At 45.9% G+C, this 21623-nt stretch overlaps 1 protein-coding gene across 1 annotated transcript in view; it reads right to left on the bottom strand.

Annotated features, from left to right (window-relative positions):
* Nucleotides 1-21623, bottom strand: part of FER1L6 (fer-1 like family member 6) — a 160532-nt gene that overhangs the window by 90104 nt on the left and 48805 nt on the right. The window contains exons 7-12 of the mRNA XM_015428956.1: nt 19413-19491; nt 17468-17624; nt 14731-14917; nt 9409-9601; nt 7411-7760; nt 2170-2278 (exon numbers count right to left, since the gene is read on the bottom strand). Of these exons, the coding sequence (XP_015284442.1) occupies nt 2170-2278; nt 7411-7760; nt 9409-9601; nt 14731-14917; nt 17468-17624; nt 19413-19491 (1075 nt within the window). The remainder of the gene's footprint in view (nt 1-2169; nt 2279-7410; nt 7761-9408; nt 9602-14730; nt 14918-17467; nt 17625-19412; nt 19492-21623) is intronic.

Genomic DNA, 21623 nt, shown 5'->3' with positions numbered 1-21623 from the left:
TTTACATCATTGTGCTGGCAGAACACTCAGAGTTGCTTCCCTAACAACTAAATAGATACCTTTAATTTGTTCATTACTCTGCATTGGAGGGACACCCTGTCACAGAGAGAGTAGAGCAAAACCAGAAAGCATTTGTTAAGAACATAAGAAGAGCCCTGCTGGATCAGACCAATGGTCCATCTAGTCCAGCATCCTATCTCCCACAGTGGCCATGGCCAACCAGTTCCTCTGGAGGGCCAACAGCAGGGCACAGAGGCCAAGGCCTTCCCCTGATGTTGCTTCCTGGCTCTGGGATTCAGAGGCTTAGTGCTTCTGAATGTGGAGGTTCCCCATAGCCACCATGGCAAGCAGCCACTGCTAGACTTATTATCCTTCATGAATCTGTCTAATCCCCTTTTAAAACTGTCTAGGGTTGCCAGGTCTGGGTTGGAAAATACCTGGAGACTTTGGGGGTGGATCCAGGAAAGGGCGGGGTTTGGGGAGGGGAGGGGCCTCAGCATGGTACAATGCCATAGAGTCCACCCTTCCAAGCAGCCATTTTCTCCAGGGGGGCTGATCTCTGTCAGCTGGAGATCAGTTGTAAAAGTGAGAGATCTCCAGGCCCCAACTGGAGGCTGGGAACCCTAAAACTGTCTATGCCTATGGACATCACTACATCCTTTTGGAAAGCTTTCACAAAACTTTGAAGAGAGACCAGCTGCACCACACATATAAAACTTATGGTGGCTACACATCAGTATTTGATTTCTCCTCAGAGTTCTGCTGTGGGTTAACAACATTCATACATGGCCTAAATAGTGTGTGAGAGAAAAAGGCACTTATCTGACACCTTGTGTAACCATTCTGCCCATATTAGTATGTATCTGGCCACGTACTGCCATAGATCTAATGGCACTCAAGTCTTTGGAAGAGGGACAGAGATTTCTGCCAATTCTCCACACACACATTTGCAGGCCCCCATTTTGCCCTCAGGGCTGTCCCTGAGGGTCTGCCAGTCCACAATAACAAGATTTCAGTTGGTTCAGTGGACCAAAGCAAGATGTGGAAGTGGGAAGTCAGTGATACATCCCACCATTTATCCAAAAATTCCCTGCACAGATTTTTCTTATTTTCCTGGAATTCTTTAAACAGTCCTCAAAATACCTGTAGATTACTGCAGCAAGACCCTCCAAATTCAAATCATATTTTGCTTTAGGCGAAACTTGATGGCATAAGACTGACACATTTCACTAATGTTACTGAAATGTTTCCCCCATTCACAGAGGGAATTATTATCCTGAGGGAATTATTATCCTACAGAGGTTCTGCTTGAACAGGACCCTCCAAGTTGATCATGAATTTTGATCTAGGCACAATTTATTGGTACTCTTTGATGCTGGATAACATTAATTTCCACTGTAATATGTGGTATAACTGGTACACTTACCATGGTGAGTAAACCCCTACCCTTGACCCCAATTCCCCCACCCATGAGATACTGAGGAGCAGGAGAAAAAAATGGCCGGGAAATGGCCTCCATAGTGATACTCTAGGAAATTCTCAATATCTCTGTGGTCTTTACCACAGATATTAGGGGAAGTTCGAGCATCACCCAGAAGTGAACTTCCTTGCTCAGAGCACACGAAACCAATTCTGGAAAGGACTTTTCTAGATCTATGTCATGTCAAGATGCTTTCAAGTTAAAATACTGGGTCACCTTGTACAGCATTGTCTAGTCAGGCAGCAGTGGATCTCCAGGGTCTTAGGAAGCGAAATGCTTTCCCAAGACCTGCTACCTGAGTTCTCTCAAACAGAAATGTTAGCGACTGCATCTGGGACCTTCTGCATGCAAAGTAGGTGATCTGTCACTGAACCACAGCCCCTCACTTTCTTAAAACACATTTATATTAGTATCTTGGTAGTCATGCATGTGTGCTGGAAATGTATGTCACCAGTGTACGAACTGTAGCTTCCACTGACACCAGTACACATTCCACATCCTTCTCTCCACACCAGTGAATATATATACCTTGGACCAGAAGACTGAATGAACATGGGGGAATGGTGGAGAAAGGAATTTAGCTTTGAAACAGGGTCCCCAGAACATTTTTGGCAAAGACCACCAGAAAATAGCAACCTCAGCTTGGAGACGTTTAACCACATGACTGCAAAAGAATTATACACACTTACCAACAGAAACTTCAAAGCTTATCGGTTTATCTCCAACCTTTCTGTCAATCATTGTTGCTTCGAAAAATGCCCCAAATAGAAGAAAGTCTTCAAATGTTTCCTCATGGATCTAGCAGGGGGTGGGATGGGGAGAACAGAACAGATTTATAGTACTTAGTACGATCTATGATGACAGGTAATTTCTGAAATTATCTTATGAAGAAAGGAGCCGTGTTAATTTTAGCCCTTGGTTCTCGCATTTCTAAGCAACGTGCAATCTGTTGCTTCTTTGGAACAACAGCTTACTCACATGCACATCAGAGCCTACAGTAGCTGTGAGAAAAGTGTTTTACCCACAGCCACATCAGTCGATGTTATGCTTTGTTTGCTACCGTAAGTTTCAGCTTTTATTGGGCCATTGCAAACAAACAGAAAGTGATGTCTGCGGTAGCATGCCAAAATGGAAATCCTGTATGTGGCAATCACACATACTAGAAAGCTAAAGAAATACATCATGTGTATCTGGTCAGTATGCTACAATAATATACTTGCCCGCTATTCTATCCCAGATGACTTGTTGGGGGCTTTGAACAACGGTTCCAACTTATGAAACTGGGTGTACAAATGTGATGCCTTATTGGATAGCTTTACAATCTAAATTTTCACCGTGGTTTAAGCTAATTAAGAGAGATCACCTCAGATCATCTTATTTGGTAAACATTCCATCCCCAAATCTTAGAAAGGCAGTCACCTCCCTACGTTTCCAGACAATGCCGACGTTGTTGCTTAAGGGAAGATTTTCTCAAATACAGATGGCTCTACGTGTCTGTATATATGGTGCTTCAGTTCCAGAGGACATATTTCATTATCTGCTATTTTGCCCTATATATACAGAAGTCAGAACTAAATTTCTTGACAACCTGTTAAAGGGACAAAACTGCCTCTGGCTTGGATAAATTGGTCTTTTTATTATCTGATACCGATCCATTTGTTACTTATAGAGTCTCACTTTTTGCCTTGGCTGCAAGGAGAATTAGGGCCAAGACCACTGCTTCAGTAGATGAATCTGATGATTAACTGGATATATTTTCAAAGTTTATAATTTTACTGTATATTGATATTCGTAAACAACTGCATTTTACTTCTAACAATTTTTAAAACCATTCTTGTAATTATGTTTGACTTTTTACCATTATATTTTTAATCCCCTTTTGTGATGGCCTTTGGCTCTATACAATAAATAAATGTCTGTCTGTCTGTCATCATGTGTATATGTATGGTTGCCAGACCTGGAGATCTCCCAGAATTACAACTGATTTCACATGAACACATATGAAGCTGCCTTATACTGAATCAGACCCTTGGTCTGTCAAAGTCAGTATTGTCTACTCAGACTGGCAACAGCTCTCCATAGTCTCAGGCAGAGGTCCTTCACATCTCCTATTGCTAGATCCTTTAACTGGAGGTGCTGGGGATTGAACTTGGGACCTTCTGCATGCTAAGCAGATGCTCTACCACTGAGCCATGGCCCCTCCGGAAGATAGAGAATGGTTCCCCTGGAGAATGGCTGCTTTGGAGTGCGGACAGTGTGACATTATGCCCTGCTACGGACCTGCATGGTTCCAAAATTCACCTTTCAATGCTCTACCCCCCAAGTCTCCATGAATTTCCCACCCTGGAGTTGGAAACCCTAGCATTCAGCAACCATAGCCCATTGAAGAACATAGCTGTGAGCATAGCTTTATGATGAAGTGAATCTACAGTATATTGTCAATACGTCACCAAGAGATATGAATTGTTGAAGGACAGTTTATGTACACCTCCTTGTTCAGAAGAAGATCATCTTCGAAACAGCACATCATTCCGGAGACCACCGTCTACTACATTCACTATTTCTATTTACATTTCTGTTGTATATTATGATTTATGAATATATTATTAAGTGCTAAATTGTCACAGTTCTTTTCCATTTTTCATTTGTCTCATTACTGTGCCCATTCTTGTAACTATTAACCCTAGCAATGAAACATATGTATGCAGTCATTCCACGTGATTAGCTATTGCTAAATGTTTAGTTGCTGCTTTCTCCTACAGAGAATAAGAAATGCAAAACATCTCCGTGTAAAGTGCCCTCAAGTCGCAACCAAAGTATGGTGACCCCAGCAAGGGGGTTTCAAGGCAGGTGAGGAGCAGAGGTGGCTTTCCAGTGCCTTCCTCTGCAGAGTCTTCCTTGGAGGTCTCCCTTCCGAGTGCTGGCCCTGCGAGATAGGGCTACACCATACAGCCTTCCCTCCCATCTCAAGCTACCCCTCTCCATTATTTTGAACACACAGCTTTTTTAACATAAGAGAATCATAGAGTTGGAAGGGACCTCCAAGGTCGTCTAGCCCAAATTAGGCACGATGCAGGAAATTCACAAATATCTCCACACACACACACACACAGTGAGGGAGGATGGACCCTCCAGGATCCCCAGCCAAATTGCCCTGGAGAAAAATGGCTTACTGACCACAAAGTGGCAATCAGCATTTCCCTGGGTGTGCAAGAAAGGGCCACAAGAACTAAGCACTGATGCAATGCTTCTTGCCCTCCCTTCTTGTGATCTGCCTAAGTTCACGGAATCAGCACTGCTATCAGATGGCCATCTAGCCTTTGTTTGAAAACCTCCAACAAAGGAGAGCCCCCATCCCCCACCCCCCGAGGAAGCCTGTTCCACTGAGGAACCTCTATGTCAGGAGGTTCTTCCTAATGTTTAGCCGAAAACTCTTGATTCAATTTCAACCCGTTGGTTCTGGTCCAACCTCCTGGGGCAACAGGAAACAACTCCACACCATCCTCTAGGTGACAGCCCTTCAAGTACTTGAAGATGGTTTTCATATCATCTCCAGACGAGACCTGGAGATCTCCCATATCTTATCCTGCATCAGACCATTTGCCCACCTGGCCCAGCAATGTCTACTCTGACTGGCGGCAGTTCTATGGTTTCCTGAGCAAAGCCTTTAGCAGTGTGGCAGCTCAATGGCCAAACATCCCAGGAGTTCTGTCGGTGAACTCCCAACCAGTGTTCCCTCTAAGCTGAGTTAGTGTGAGCTAGCTCACAATTTTTTCGCCTCCAGCTCACACATTTTTGTCTTAGCTCAGGAAGGGTGGCTCCAGAGCCAACTGATTTATGCAGTAGCTGAATCGCTCACTCACAACTTTAATGCCAGTCGCTCACAAAGTAAAATTTTTGCTCACAAGACTCCACAGCTTAGAGGGAACATTGCTCCCAACACTTGTTTTTATTTTAAAAGGAGACACAGGATGTCCCAGTTTAGATCAGGACTGCAGTGCAGGAGAACCCTGAACTAGATGGACCAACAGTCTGACTTGGTATACATGACCTTGTGGAATGAATGCGGCTAAAGAGATGAACAAAAAAAACATTGTCTCCAGACTAAATGTTTCTGCCTCCCCCATCCCACTGAAGCCCACAAAAGGCTGTTTCTGAGGGACAACGTATCATTTTGGGGGAGGTCAGTAGACTATAGTGCAAGGAGGAGGTAGTAGAGTTACATTCTACTGACACAAGTGGCTCCTGTTAACAGAAACCAAACTCTTGGGTCCAACCCGTATGAACAAGTCTTTTTCACAAAACCACTCCTAAGTCGAAAATTGTGAACAAATAACACAGGACATGAATGGTTCACACAGGCCCCGGTCACACTAGGGGGAAAGGCACGGCTGAAGTGGATTTAGAGCCACACCAAAAGAGAAGCGCTGCAGCGGGATCAGACAGATCCCCCGAGCCACCGCGCATATGCTCCCCAGCCCAATCAGATGGGAGGGGGAAGCGGACAACCTTGAAAATCGGGAACAGCACCATCAGGACCCTTAAAGACATCCCATTTGAAATAAGACAAAGGAGAAGGAAATACAAAGATTTAATCCTTTTTCTTCAAACAAATGCAATCAGCTACCGGTGGTTGTATCCAGAGGGCATAACCTTCAAACTTCAAGATAAAAAGGAAAAGATTGACTCTGTTTCCAAAGCATGGGACTTTTTGAAAATCCAGATGGGCGAGCAAGAGAAAGGTGATGAAGAGGACAGTAAGTCCAGTGGCGAGCTGGACTCGGGGTCTTCTGGAGAGGACTCTCTGACAGAGAAGGGGGCAGCGGATCCTAAAAGTCCTTATAAACTGCGAAGAAGACAGGATAAGAAGAAATGAAGGCTGAAGGACTCTGTATTGTGTCTTTGAAAAGGGTTGATTGTAATGAGATGCTTTGGGGTTTTTCTTTTTAACAGATAATTTAAGATTCAAAAGTTGTATTAGCAGACCTGACTAAGTTCAAAAAATTGTTAGCGAGTTTAGAACTGACTTTGTACTTAAGCGATTCTGAGGATCTCCTCTCTTGGGATTTTAGATAGTAGTGGGTATTCTTTTCCTTATCCCTAATTGTAGTTCCCTTTCCTTATTTTCGTTGTAGATTTGTAGTCTTTAGAAAAATGTAATAAAAAAATCCCCTTTGGGGGCCAAAGGAAAAAAAAGATGCAAGGGGGAAGCCACGGACAGGAGAGCAAGGCGAGGCTGATGCGCATGTGTGCGCCTGCGCAGCTCAGCAGAGGACCTCACATGCTGCGGGAGACGGGCGCGTCAGCGATCACACGGCCGCCCATGCAGCGGATTTTCCAGTAGGTAGTAGTGCTTAGCAGGTTTATTTTAACTCCACATCTTCAGCCGGAAGAGAGACGGATCAGGGACGGGTGCGCGCCGCTTCCCAGATGTCGCGGTGTGATCGCGCCCGCTTGATGCGCCCCTGATCCGTCCCTCTTGCGGATCTAATCTTCCCATGTGACCGGGGACACATTGAAGTCACTAAAATAGTGCCAGTGGCATATAGGCCTGCCAGCTCCAGGTTGGGAAATACCTGGAGATTTGGGGGGGTGGAGCCTGAGGAGGATGGGGTTTGGGGAGAGGAAGGACTTCTGTTGGGTATAATGCCATAAAGTCCACCTTCCCAAGTTGCCATTTTCTCCAGGTGATCTCTGATGCCTGGAGATCAGTTGTAATCCCAGGAGATCTCTAGCCACCACCTGGAGTGGCAGAGATTCCAATGTTTAAGAATGTTTATAGTGGGTATGATCAAGCCTCCATGACAGAACTAGGATTCCCAGAGTTCCTTGGGGGAGAAGTTACGGCATCTAAACCTGGCATTCTCTAAACACAGGACCTTATTCTGGAAATTAGTTCCACATTTGGCATCAAGAATTTTAATATTTACCTCAGGTGGCACATCAAATGGCTCCACTTCCACATCAGTTGAGTTTGTTTTATCTGCAGCGGATGATTTTCCATCTTCTGCTCCTTTGTCTTTATCTTTCCCTGACCCTTTAGAGCCTTTTGCATCCTTCTCCTTGGAAGATGGCTTTAACTCCTTGATGATCTTTGATAACTTCGACTCGTGGGCTCCACCGGAGAGGATCTCTACAGCGAGCTCAATTAGGAGCCGTCCCCTAAAAGAGACACCTTCCCCGTAACCTTCATTGAGCTCCTGGTGATCGTCCATCAGGCTGTGGTTTCTGGGAGAGCCATAGAGATTGATCCAAGCAGGCCCAAAGGTAGGCAAGAACCCTGGGGGAAAAACACCACATGAAGCTGTCTTATACTGAATCAGAACCTTGGTCCACCACAGACAGTATTGCCTCCTCGGACTCGCAGTGACTCTCCAGGTTCTCAAGCAGAGGTCTTTCACATCACCCACTGCAAGATCTTTTAACTGGAGATGCCAGGGACTGAACCTCGGACCTTCTGCATGGCAAAAGAGTCTCCACCACTGAACCACAAGAGACAAGAGAAATGAATGTGCCCAGTACAGGAAGGATTTGCCTACTTGCAAGCCAATTTACTTGAAAGTAAGCAGAACAGCTTGCCACTTAAAACTGGCAGGCTGGCATGCCTAAAGTCAATAGACATTTAGACTGGGCTCTTTTTGTAGAAAAAGCCCAGCAGGAACTCATTAGCATAATAGGCCACACCCAACAGCAGGAACTCATTATCCTATTAGGCCACACCCCTGACAACACAGCATATTAATATATTAGGCACACCCCCATGTTACCAGAAGTGTGGTCATCCAGCCACACCCACCTTTTGCTTCTTATTCTGTTTACCTTGCTTGTTGTCAAAACCCAGGGCTTTTTTTGTAGCAGGAACCCTTTGCATGTTAGGCCACACACCTCTAATGTAGCTAATCCTAATGAGTTTCTGCTGTTGGGTGTGGCCTATTATGCTAATGAGTTCCTGCTGGGCATGGCCAACTCGGGAGCCAGCCGGAACTCCGTTCCTGCCCAAAAATAGCCCTGCATTTAGACAAGCAGGCTTAAATTGAAGCTTACAGGACAACATTGCTTGCCATATGGAGTAATTGTGAAGGCTGCAGCAGGGACTTTTGGTACTTCTTTAACAAATTCCCAGTCCTTCCAAAAGGTTCTCATGATTGGGCTTCAACAGGCCTCCAAGTAGGTTTGCCATCCTCCATTTTTTTTTTTTTTAGATTTTATAAACTTTATTGAAGATCAAACAGTACATTTGTAAATCATAGCGCACATACATAAGTTGAATCATGTTCATTTGTCAAACTCACAATTACAATTTTTGTTCCAGAATGAGCACTATCTATCTTTAAAAACATTCACAGTTTGATTAGGCCTTTTCGCACCATCTAGAAGTAGACCGTGTTTGATGTTTGATAGTTTTTGCCATCCTCCATGAGAGGCCTGGAGATCTCCCAGAATTCCAGCTCATCTCCAGATTACTGAGTTAGTTCCCCTGGAGAAAATGGCTGCTTTCAAGGGTGGATTCTAGGGCATTATACCCTGCGGAGGTCCCTTTCCTCCCCATGCTGTATCCCCAAATCTCCAGGAATCTCCTAACTTGGAGGAACTATCCATGGGTTCAGAAACCTCACCCTTACAGTATAAGAGTGATTTATACTCGCCCTTCACTTAGAGTCTTAGAGTGGCTTACAATCTCCTTCTCTTCCTCTCCCCACAACAGACATCCTGTGAGGTAAGTGGGGCTGAGACAGCTCTGAGAGAACAGCTCTGAAAGAACGTGTGACTGACTGAAGGTCACCCAGCTGGCCGCATGTGGAGGAGTGGGGAATCAAACCCAGTTCTCCCAGATTAGAGTCTGCCACTCTTAACCACCACACCAAATTGGCTATAAAAACTGTTGATAGTTCAAGCTTTGTTAAACCAACACATGCACTGCTCTGTACCTTTATCACCATCCTGTTCATTTGAGATTTTCTTCAGGTCTATGAAGTGAGTGGCTAAGGCCACATCGTTCATGCTCCCTTCATCCCACACCTGGATTTTGACCCTTCGGCACAGTGGTGGGAACATCTCCTTAAAGATAACCTGCTCATGCCACACAGGGTCAGCACAGTTCTTCTGCACTGTTGTCCGTCCCTGAAACGAAAGACCAGAAAGAATTTGAGACAGTTGCCCTCATCCTGCCACCTGGCTCCACTTGCAAGAGAGATGCTGTGTGAACTAAACAGTTGTTCCTTGTGTATCATTCCCTACTGAACTAGTCTTCAAACCATGAGGTCAGGACTCTCAGGAGAATAACAGAGTCCCACCTGCTGGGTCATACAAGCTCCAACAGGACCATCCTTTTTAGAGCTTTTTAGAAAGACTTAATTAGGCCTGTAGCGAGAGACCTCCTGGTATCCCTGCTCTTTGTCCACTGATATCTCAGGCACCCATGGGAGGAAACTGGGGTGCTGGAGCACATGCCAGCATAGCACTGGGGCACTGATGTCACTTACAGTAAAAACTGGAAGTGATAGAGTGGATGCTCTAGCATTTACAAACTCTATGGTGAAACCATATTGGTTTAGTATATGCTGGAGTGTCTAAAGACATCACTTCTGGTTTGCACCGGAAGTGATGTCAGTGTGCTGGCGTGATGCCAGGGTACCAGGCCGCAGCCCCAGATTTCTCCTGGGGGTTGCTAGCTGCATCCTGGTAACTCGAGACTTAATGCTAATGCGCATGCGTAGAAAGCAAGGTCACCTTGCCGAGAGCAGCCGTGGATTGGAAAATTAAGGTCACTCATGTTTGCTTTTCATGGCCCTGCCTTTTTTTAAAAAATCCTCTTCATAATCACATACATAAATATCTGTATAACGAGGACCCGCCACATTCATATGACAAAGTGGGCTCTGATCCATGAAAGGCTGTGCTAAAAAAAAAACTTTAAAGTGCCACAAGACTTCTGTTTACTTTTCTTGAGGAAATTGATTTAGATTTAATTATCAACCTCATTACAGCTGCCAAAAATTTCTTTGGCCGCATACTGGAGGAAATCAGATATTCCTCCAGTTTCAGAAAGGAGGCAGAAAGGATTCCAGACATACAGACAACTGCTAGAATTACTAAATTGACCTACTGTAATATAAACAGAATAGGACATTGATAAATAAACTTCGCTGAAAGCCAGTCTTCATTTGCAATGTACCGACATGACATATTTTGGGATGAAGCGAAGCCACCACAGTTTAGTGCTGCAATGTTTCGGTGTTTTGTTGCTTCTGCATATGGTTGACTATAATTGCAATTTGATGGATTTTGTAAATAAAGTATGTATGCTAAAGTATTTTAAAATATATTTCAAAATTAAAAGGTAGTCTGATTCAATGTTCCCTCTAAGCTGTGGAGTCTTGTGAGCAAAAATCCTACTTGGTGAGCTACCAGCATTAAAGTTGTGAGCGAGCGATTTGGCAACTGCAGAAACTAGTTTGCTCTGGAGCCCTCCTTCCTGAGCTAAGACAAGAATGTGTGAGCCAGAGGCTAAAAATCTGCGAGCTAGCTCACACTAACTCAGCCTAGAGGGAACACTGGCTGACTGCCATTTGCAGGACCTGAACAAGGCTGTTAATGTTTTGGAAGTCATTAAGTCACTGAGTCTCCATAACTTGGAAGTGACTTGATGGCACTTAACACACACAGTATGACTGCCTACAGCAGTGGGAAAGACTGGCTAAACCATGGGTAGAGGCTCCATTACAGAGCATCTGCTTGGCATGCAGAAGGTCCCAGGTTCAATCCCCAGCAACTCTAATTAAAAGGATCAGGTTCTGGGTGACGTGAAAGACGGCTCCACCTGAGACCCTGGAGAGCTGCTGGCTGGTCTATGGACAATACTGACCTTGACAGTCCAATGGTATGATTCAATATAAGGCAGATTCATGTGTTCATGCATAGACCTGCTAGAATGTATGCCTGTTAGCCAAATGTGAAGACTGGCCAAACCTGGGTTTTTAGATCAGTGAATCTGCTGTGACTTCACCTTCAGCACTAACAGTGCAATCCTAACCAGAGGTGTATCTGTCCAAGCTAATTTATTTCAGTTGACTTAGAGGGGTGCAACTCTGCTTTAGGACTGCACTGAAAATCCATCTTTACCTTAACAATGCATTTTCTCAAGTGCAACTTGTTTCACATGAAGGAATGGACATCATGGTGATGCAGCATGGCTTGTCATTTGAGATCAAGGGCTCCCAAATCATCAAACCCTTAGCACAGGGTACTGATCACAGGCACAGGGCTGGCCCAAAGGAATCTTTTCGCCCAAAGCAAGGCCCACTCATTGCTATCTCCTGTGCGGTTCCAGTTAGATTTGAGCCAGGCCCCTATGGCAATAATTCAGGGACTTGGCTTGGACCCAGGTGGTGTTAGTTGTGCTGCAGGCCCAGGAGGTGATGGTTTGTAACCTCCCGTGTTACCCATGGTTCAGCTGAAGGGCTACCCTGTGGGTCAGCACCTTGGTATGCACAGAACTTGAAATTGAGCCCTCTGGGAGGAAAACTGAGGATGGATTGTCTTCTTCCAGCCCACTCTGTATAACCAGGGCTATTTTTGGGCAGGAACGCACAGGAACGGAGTTCCGGCTGGCTCCCGAGTTGGCCACGCCCAGCAGGAACTCATTAGCATAATAGGCCACACCCAACAGCAGAAACTCATTAGGATTGGCTACATTAGGGGTGTGTGGCCTAACATGCAAAGGAGTTCCTGCTACAAAAAAAGCCCTGGGTTTTGACATCAAACAAGGTAAACAGAATAAGAAGCAAAAGGTGGGTGTGGCTGGATGACCACACTTCTGGTAACATGGGGGTGCGGCCTAATGTGCTAATGAGCTGTGCTGTCAGGGGTGTGGCCTAATATGCTAATGGATTTCTGCTGTTGGGTGTGGCCTATTATGCTAATGAGTTCCTGCTGGGCTTTTTCTACATAAAGAGCCCTGTGTATAACAAAAATGTTTTCTGAATAGAAGTCCATTTTGAAACACAATTACCTAAGGTAATATACTTAGTGACACTTTAAAATGTCTGTACTTTTCAGTTAACCGACGAAGCAAAGAGCAAGCAGCTTCATTAAAACTAAAATTGCCTCCTGGCCTTGGTTTCTCATAAGTGTAGCTCTATTACGTCACTTATTTAGCTAATGACCACATTTCCCACAAGATGGCACTGAAAGTTTCCCACACAAATTAATATGGGGACATTTTATCTTTTTCCTCCCTACAGAAATAAAGTTGTGTTCAGTTGTGCTTGCTGTATATATGAAGGGTGCAGTGGAGAGAATTCAGAAGAATACAAACACAGAACAATCATTTTTTTAAAAAGAACAACCCCAGAGAGATAGCAAATGTTGAATACGGAACATAAGGAAGGCTAGAAGAGAGATGGCAGTCTGTGGCCTCAAGGAAGTTCAGGGGTGTTTAATATCAATTGTCCTCTGTTGTCACAGAAGAAAAGGTCGGGGGCAAAAGTTATAGCAGAAGAGACTGGCCCAGAGAGATCCGGCTTCAGATCCCTACTGATCCATGTGAATCTCACTGATCATCTTGGGCATGATTCCATGAAAAATTACCACTGATTGAAGTATTTCTGCCTGGAGAGTGCATGTTTCTCAGCGCTCTCCTGATGCGGCCCAAAATCCCCACCCCGCCCCCCCAATGCTGGCATGCTGCTGATGAACATCAAGAACATGCCCGGGCTGCATTGCATGTCAAGTTTTTTAAGTGTGCCCTAAGAACATACTGTATACATGGAACAAATACACATGTCAAACAAACACATGCATCCCAAAGAGGAAAAAGACTGTGGTTTCTTGAAGTATGTAAGTGGGAGAGTATCTGCATTCAGAAGGTCCGGGTCCAGTCCCTGGTGTGTCTGATTGAAAGATCTTGGCAGATGTTGGAAAAGGCTTTCCTCTGCCCGAGACTCTAGAGCGCTGCTTTCCAGCTAGAGAAGACAGTACTAAAACTAGGTGGACTGTTGGTCTTTGTCTACATTGAGGCAGCTGCAGATGCTCATTTGAATCTATATGTGTCAGGCAGCCTTCAGTATTAGAAGTGAACCTTCAAAATCATGACTCATCTCATCCTCTAATTGGTTTATTTCAGGTACTGTTTATATGAACCCTGTATCACTTTATGAGATTGTGCTATACCACACCGACTTTCATCCTACAGAGCATATAGACTCTAAAACAAAATTAACTGATTAAACCACTATTTCCTCCTCCTAGGGAATCCTGGCAACTGCAGTTCAGAGAGAGGACTTTTGTCACATCTAACAAAGACTTCTCAGAACCTGCGCATAACTGCAGTTTCCTGGGATTCTTTGGAGGGAAATTAGCAGAATCAGACCAACCGATGTTTGTAAAGTAGATGGGTTCAAAACATATCCTGAACTTTGGAACCCAGACTAAGAATTCCTTTAAACAGTTAACTCCCTTGGGGTTTTTTATCTACCTTATTGCTTTTATATTACGTAAGCATAGCTGGTGTAGGCCAATCATCAGATCAGGTCAATACTTGGATGGGAGACCACCATGGAGGGCTCTGCAGAGGAAGGCAATGACAAACTATGGCCCCGGTCACACAGACGGTTTTGGCCCGGGAGAGGGACGGATCGGGGGCGCAGCAAACGGGCGCGATCTCACCGCACCATCTGGGAAGCGGCGCACACCTGTCCCCGATCCGGCCCTTCAGGCCGAAAACCCGCAGTAAAAAAGACGGCACAGCAAGTGCGGCCGTGAGATCGCCGGCGCGCCCGTCTTCCGGAGCAATCGAGGCTCCCGGCCGATCTGTGCATGCGCACACATGCGCAGTTTGGCTGCCTCGCTCTCCCTTCAGTGGCTTCACCCCGGCATCTGATCGTGCCGGGGAGGAAGTGTGCGGCGGCTCAGGGGATCTATGTGATCCTGCCGCCGCGTGTCTCTTTGCTTCCCCCACCCCGTGTGGCAGGGGCCATATCTCTGCTTCCTACGTGCCTTAAAAGCCCCTTCTTGAGGTTGCCATAAGTCATTTGTGACTTGATACTTACATACGTATGTGTAGCAGCTGGGCACAACACACCATTCATTTTCACCAAAACAGATCTTATTACTAACTAATATAATTCAAATTCAAATTCAAGACAGTGGTCTGAATGCTGGAGGATTTCTGGTTGGAGGGGATAGGACGAAGAACGAGCGCTGCAGGAGATCTGCTGCAAGGATAGGCCTACAGTTCAGACATTCTTTACCATTTGGCCTGCAAACGTGACCACCACAAATGGATCCACGAGGTCTTTGCTGTCTCCCATGAACGCTTTGGTGACGTTAGCCATGATGCTAGAGTTCATCTTGGGGAGCCCTTCAGCTTTGTAGATTCGCACATAAAACCGGGCCCAAGGCCTTTCTGATGGAAATCCTTTGGGAATCAAGAGGTTCCTAGAGAGAAAAGCGACATTCTGTAAAGAAAACTCAGTGCAACGAGTTCGGAACCTTGTTGCTATCGACAAAGAATGTGCGCTCAGACTACGTGGAGAACGGGAGCGGGTTATTTATTTATTATTGACTTTATTTACACCCCGCCTTTCTCCCCAATGGGGACACAAAGCGGCTCACACTGTTGTCCTCTCCTCCATTTTACCCTCACAACAACCCTGTGAGGTAGATTAGGCTGACAATATGTGACTGTCCCAATGTCACCCAGCAAGCAATCTATGGCAGGAGTCAGTATTGAAAGCCAGTTTGGTGCAGTGGTTAGGAACACGGAATCTAATCTGGGAGAACCGGGTTTGATTCCCCACTCCTCCACATGCAGCTGCTGGTGTGACCTTGGGTCAGTTACATGTTCTTTCAGAGCTGTTCTCTCACGAACAGTTCTTGAAAGGGCTCTCTCAGCCCCACCTACCTCACACGGTGTCTGCTGTAGGGAGGGGAAGGGAGAGGAGATTGTAAACCGCTCTGTGACTCCCTTGGGTAGTGAAGGGCGGGGTATAAATCCAATCTCTTATTATTACTGTTCTTTGAACCTGGATCTCCTATTCTGACACTCAAACTACTATGCAATGCTGCTATGTTTCTAGTTATTAAAACTGTGAACTTCATGTACACCAGTGCTCTGTTCCGGAGATCTTTCCAGATGGTCTGATACTCCCACTCAGAATGCTGCCTCCATGGATTGAGTAAAAGAAGCTCAGGCAAAACTAGAAGCTCCTACTTGTGATTAACCCCATCAGCCACAAACAGAAAGCATAGAACAATGAACCGGGCAGCTGTGCAAATTTGCCCCAAATATTTTGTCTACTATGGTCCCGGTCACACGGCAAATTTGCCGCGGGAGAGCCACAGGTGGTGGGCGGATTATCGGGATGCGATCACACAGCAACATCTGGCAAGTGGAGCGCACCCGTGGCCAACCTGTGGCATACCGCCGAAAAAGTGCAATAAAAAAACAGTACCTCGTATGTAGTGGCAAACGGTTTGCCACGGGCTGCCTCCGGACTCCTGCAGTGTAATCGCGCCGGCCCCTCGTTAATGTGCAGGGGGGGAGGACAGGACCCGTGGTTTGCCGCCGACGCGTCAGATCGCGTTCTGGTGGCTCTAATTGCACCGGAGCAATTGGCCACGCCTCCCCCCCCCCCGTTTTCCCGCCCGTGTGACCGGGGCCTATAATTTGGGGGTTAATAAAGCCAAATACGTCTGGCTTTTCTGTGAAGCGGGACTTGCTGGTTTGACTGACAGTGCAATCCCTGAGCAGACTTAGATCGGAGTATATTTGCACAGGATTGTGCTTTGAATCTTCAAACATTCTGCCATATACAAAAGCTGCCTGTCAAGGAAAAACTAGCATGTCAAGGAGATGGAGAGGCTAGAACTCTTTCCTAGATACCTATTTTAACTGCAGGGAATTTCATACACGGAGGAAGATTCAGACGTTGGATGGCTCGTCTGAGATTATGTTGCCCAGCAAAAGAAAGCTCATATGAAGACATTGATCGTGCAGTTTGGCTCCAATATGTCATCATAATATTTTAGAAAGGAATATAAACTGAGATGTTCATGGCATCTCTGCACTCCGAACTTGGTTTTACACCAACTTAACTGTTGTGGGGTTAGATTCAGTGGAAAACCTCCTCCGACACCAACAGTCGTTTGTGATTCCTCCACAGTGGTGGCAGTAGGCTTACCATATTCTTGCATATTGCGGGAGATTTCCCGCCTTCCCACCCCCACTGCCCACCACCATTCAGCTGGGTGGGAGGAGGAAACTGGCTGATGAAATGGGGGTGGCACAATTGTCATTCCCGGCACGATGACACAACTTCTGGCATAACTCTGAAGTGACATGGTCAGGTCCAAGGTGGCATTCTAGCACTCGCCAAAAACTCTAATAAAGTGGTAGAGCATCGCTCCCCAGCATGATAACATCACTTCCAGGTCGCTCAAGAAGTGGTGTCCTCGCATCAAGAGCGATGATCACACTCCCCCTCTGTAAGTTCCCATGCCTGGCAATCCTATATGGCAACCTTCCAGCTCCACTCTTATACTGTTCTTGGGGGTCCCATTTCCTGCAGAGAAGCACTGTAGAGCATTTTTTTTCCAACCTCAGTGGCAGGGAAGAGGTAAAGAAATCCTGCTCCAGCAGACATTATTTCCATCAGTGGAGCAATTGCGCAGGAACCAACCCATAGCTCCCTTATAACATCCCAGGGATTGTAGTTTGCCATGAATACTGACAATTTCTTCTTAGGGATCCCTGAATTACCTCAGAGCACTACACTTCCCAGATTACCCTGGTGAAACCATTTTAAGTGTGCCCTGGAGGCAGGCCTAAAGCACCAGGGTGAATTTGCTTTCTTTGTCAAGAAAAAGATAGGATACCACTCTAGTGATATCAGCCCAAACCATGCTGTATGCCCTTGCTTTGCAGAGGCATCTGTCTATAGAACAAGCACACTAGGCAGACAGAAACTAATAAAGTTATGACAGTACTTCTCAATCTGCTCTTCCGCATCGCTTGCTTTCTGGGCAGCTTGTATTGTGTCTCCTTTTCCTGCAACGCTGATATCACACTTCAGATATCCCTTAGCTCCTGTCCGAATATCAGCAGGGTCTGTGAGAAGGGCCCACTTGTCACAAAACTGATGACCTGGAAAAATACACAAAGAACAACAGTACACAGGAGGGTTTTTGAAATCGCAGCTCAAGGGAAGAGCACATCTGCAGACCACGAGCTACCAGCAAGTAGCTGTCATGAGAACAAAATTGGGAACGTTCTAGAAGGTAATAAAGAATGCGGCTTTCCTTCTTCAACCAAGCTAGCCATGCAACAAATCATAGTCAGATTCACAAGTTCAAATGCTATAGTACCATCATTGGGAAAAGTTTATAGTTTGAATACCCTGGGGCAGGGGTCATTTCATAGAAAAAGAGCTAGGGGAACTCATTAGCATAACTCATTAGCATATGCCACACCCCCTGACATCACCGAACGTGTGTCATGAGGCCACACCCCCTGACATCACCAGAAGTGTGTCATAAGGCCACACACCCCACCCCTAACGGTCCCGGGCACCGGCCTTGCAGCTCCACTGCCGAGCCCCATGAGGGGCCCGGCGGTGGACCTGCAAGGCCAGTGGGAGTGCGAGGAAGCCCCGCGAAGGCCCTCCCTGGCCCCAGACAGGCAGGTGTGGGGAGAGGCAGGGAGGAAGCAAATTACCCTCCCTCTTCTCCTGCAGTACAGTTAAACAGATAAGAAGAGGCTTCCCTGTGTGGGTTGCTTAGTTCGGAGTAAAACAGTTAGTCAGACAGCAGAGAGTGCTGTACAAAAGCAGTTAATATATTAGTTTTGTCCTGAGGTCTCTGTGTGAGACGGTTCCTGTGTGAAACATAAGAGAGAAGTCTGGTGTGTGTTAAGAAAAGTTAAAGCATAAAGAAACAGTGACCATATATGGCTAAAGGAAACTATTGTTACATAGTGACATGCCCAGAGCCCTGTCAGTGAAGAGAAAAGTGTGTGAAACAGCAAATAAATCTACTTTTATTTAAGATAACAGTTCTGAACGAAATTCCTCAGGAAATAACACATAGTCCTTCATGAATGCCTAGACCCTGGCCACATTACCAAACCAGAAGAAGAAATATATTATAGTAAGAGGCTGGGAAAGTCTTAAATTTCCCTGGTGGCGGCGAAAATACCCTATAGAGTAAAAACATAAGAACTTTTAAAGGCAAACCAGACCCAGATAAGAGGTCGTCACACACACATTGTCAAAATGTCAGGACATCTACTAAATATTATGCAGGAGGCAAAAACTAGACACATGGCTTCTATTTTCATCAGCAGAAGAGCATATATTGCAACATCTAGTTCCAGCTCTATTGGGTTTTTGTAATGACACGCTTTTTTGTAATGGGCAGCTGATTTTCTGAAGGATGGGTGATTGGTTCTTCTGCCCTGGACTGTTGATGTAACCCAGCTCCAAGGCCCTGCTACCATACATGGTGGGATGGAGCTATGGGTAGCAGAAGAAGGAAGAGAAATCTATTAGCATGGCTCATTGTCCAGGTTGTTGTTGTTGTTTGATCAGCCTTCACTGTCCGACTCTTCATGGAGCTATGGGTAGCAGAAGAAGGAAGAGAAATCTATTAGCATGGCTCATTGTCCAGGTATGCTTCTTCAAATGATCAGCCTTCACTGAAAAAGGGAACTCGAAATCAGAATTCTTTAACATTTCTCATGCTGCAAAGATGATGATCTGGAATGGGTCCCTGATGCTATGATCTCGCAGCCTGCTCACCATGGATAATTTGCCACCCAGAATTTTAAAGATGACAGGCCATGCGCCCAAAGAACCTGTGAATAAGCCATGAGACACAGCTGATGCAAAAAAAGTTGTTCAACAAGGCAGGGTTAGTTTGAAAACATGTCTCTTACCTGGTTGGAGGTAAACTGTCCCCAAATCTACTTTAAAGGAGCCAATCAACACACTCCCTATCAACTTGTTATGCATAACCTGTTGGAGAAACATGCAAGAATGATTACATATCCAGTGCATAAAGCGTATTTCTCACATAGATCAATCACTATTTATATGGAACCAGGCATTTTCAATAAATGAGACTGAAAATCGTATATATTAAAACCCGTTCCTGGACCCTGTATCAACTTGTTATGCATAACCTGTTGGAGAAACATGCAAGAATGATTACATATCCAGTGCATAAAGCATATTTCTCACATAGATCAATCACTGTTTATATAAAACCAGGCATTTTCAATAAGTGAGAGTGAAAATCATATATATTAAAACCAGTTCCTGGACGAAGAAGAAGAAGAAGAAGAAGAAGAAGAAGAAGAAGAAGAAGAAGAAGAAGAAGAAGAAGAAGAAGAAGATTTTATACCCTACTCTTCACTACTCAAAAGAGTCTCAGAGTCTTGTGAGGCAGGTGGGGCTGAGAGAGTTCTGAGGGAACTGTGACTGGCTGAAGGTCACCCAGCAGGCCTCATGCGGAGGAGTGGGGAATCAAACCCAGTTCTCCATATTAGAGTCTGCCACACTTAACCATTACACCACACTGGCTCTCACACTTAGGGTGTGATTTGAGTGCTGGGAAAATGTGGCATGCTCACAACAAAAGTGTTAACTGCAGGGAACACATAACAGATCTACTACAATGGTAGGGTTGCCAGGTCTGGGTTGGAAAATACCTGGAGACTTTGGGGGTGGATCCAGGAGAGGGTGGTTTGGGGAGGGGAGGGGCCTCAGCATGATACAATGCCATAGAGTCCACCCTCCAAAGCAGCCATTTTCTCCAGGGGAGCTGATCTCTGTTAGCCGGGGATCAGTTGTAAAAGCGGGAGATCCCCAGGCCCCACCTGGAGGCTGGCAACCCTACACAATGGCTACATAACAATTCCACTACTGTGGGGGAAAATATTTGGATTCTCTCCCTGATCAACTAAGCAATGACTTTGCAATGCTTGCACTAAAATCCTGTGGTTCCACTCTGCCAAAAGTTGTGCTTCTTGCACCAGGGGAAAGCTTCTTGCATCCGAGAAAAGCACCATTGTTAGCAGAGCAGCCATCAACCCACTATTTGGAGGCCTATTTGGGTAAAAGCTACCCCACAAAAATGTGTTTGTGCCTCTCTTGCCCTAGGTTTGCCATGCATGAGTGTCTTCAGTGCAGAATATACCAGATGTACACCCTCACCAGTGTAAGGTCCCTTCCATCACGCACCTATGGTCATGCAGGGGGCATAAGCTTCCAACTGAAGCCCAATTCAGGCTACTCTGCAAGGGAAAGATCATGAATGCATGAAGCTGCCTTCTACAGATCATTGGCCTATCAAGGGCCCTTTCTGCACTCTCCTTTTAATCCATGTTCACCACGGTGTCCTCCAAGCAATTCTGCACTAAAATTGAGTTCAACCTTCTTTTCATTCTGTTTTCCCCCCTGTTCTCTGTTACATTACCTCCCTTCAGTGGTCAGCCAGGTTCCAGCCTGCTGTTGCCCCACGTTATTTAGAAGCTGTTTTGCTGTGGACTTAAATTGCCTCAACTTGAACACTGAGAAAATCCGGAGTGGCTGGCAAATACGGAAAGGACCACAAGGAGAGGATGGTACACTTTGGCTGCGGTAACACCGAGCATTAGCCACGCTACAGAGATGGATGATAGGCGGATTTTCCGGGCGCGATCACACCGCAACATCTGGGAAGCGTAGAGCTCCCATGGCGAACCCGAGGCTTCCCACCAAAGATACTGAGTTAAAAACTAGTACCTCCGAGGTACTAGTTTCCGGAAACCGCGGGGCAAGGGCTGGCGTCTGATCGCGTTTCCGGTGGTAGTCCATGGCATCTGGCGCCCGCCCATGTCCCGTCGCAAACAGGGTTTTTTTCTCCCAAGTCTCCACAGGATGCACACAAGCACCCAATGGCGCATGCGCACAAAGAGGAATCAGCGCTGGCCACAGAAGCGGCACGATTGCCGGTGTGAACACGCCGTGCTGCTTCTTTGCCGCACTGCTGCCCAGCGGTCTGATCGCCACCTAACGCCTAACCACGGGACCTCATCAGAATGTCTGACCGGGCTGCCGCGCGTAACTTTGTCCCGGGGCTAACAGCCACTCTTCCCCCCCCCCCC

The sequence above is a fragment of the Gekko japonicus genome, unplaced genomic scaffold (genome assembly GCF_001447785.1).
Source record: "Gekko japonicus isolate JY-2015 unplaced genomic scaffold, Gekko_japonicus_V1.1 scaffold1004, whole genome shotgun sequence".
NCBI lineage: Eukaryota > Metazoa > Chordata > Lepidosauria > Squamata > Gekkonidae > Gekko > Gekko japonicus.
Note: the sequence above shows the minus strand (reverse complement) of the source record. Positions and strands in the feature narration are given on the sequence as shown.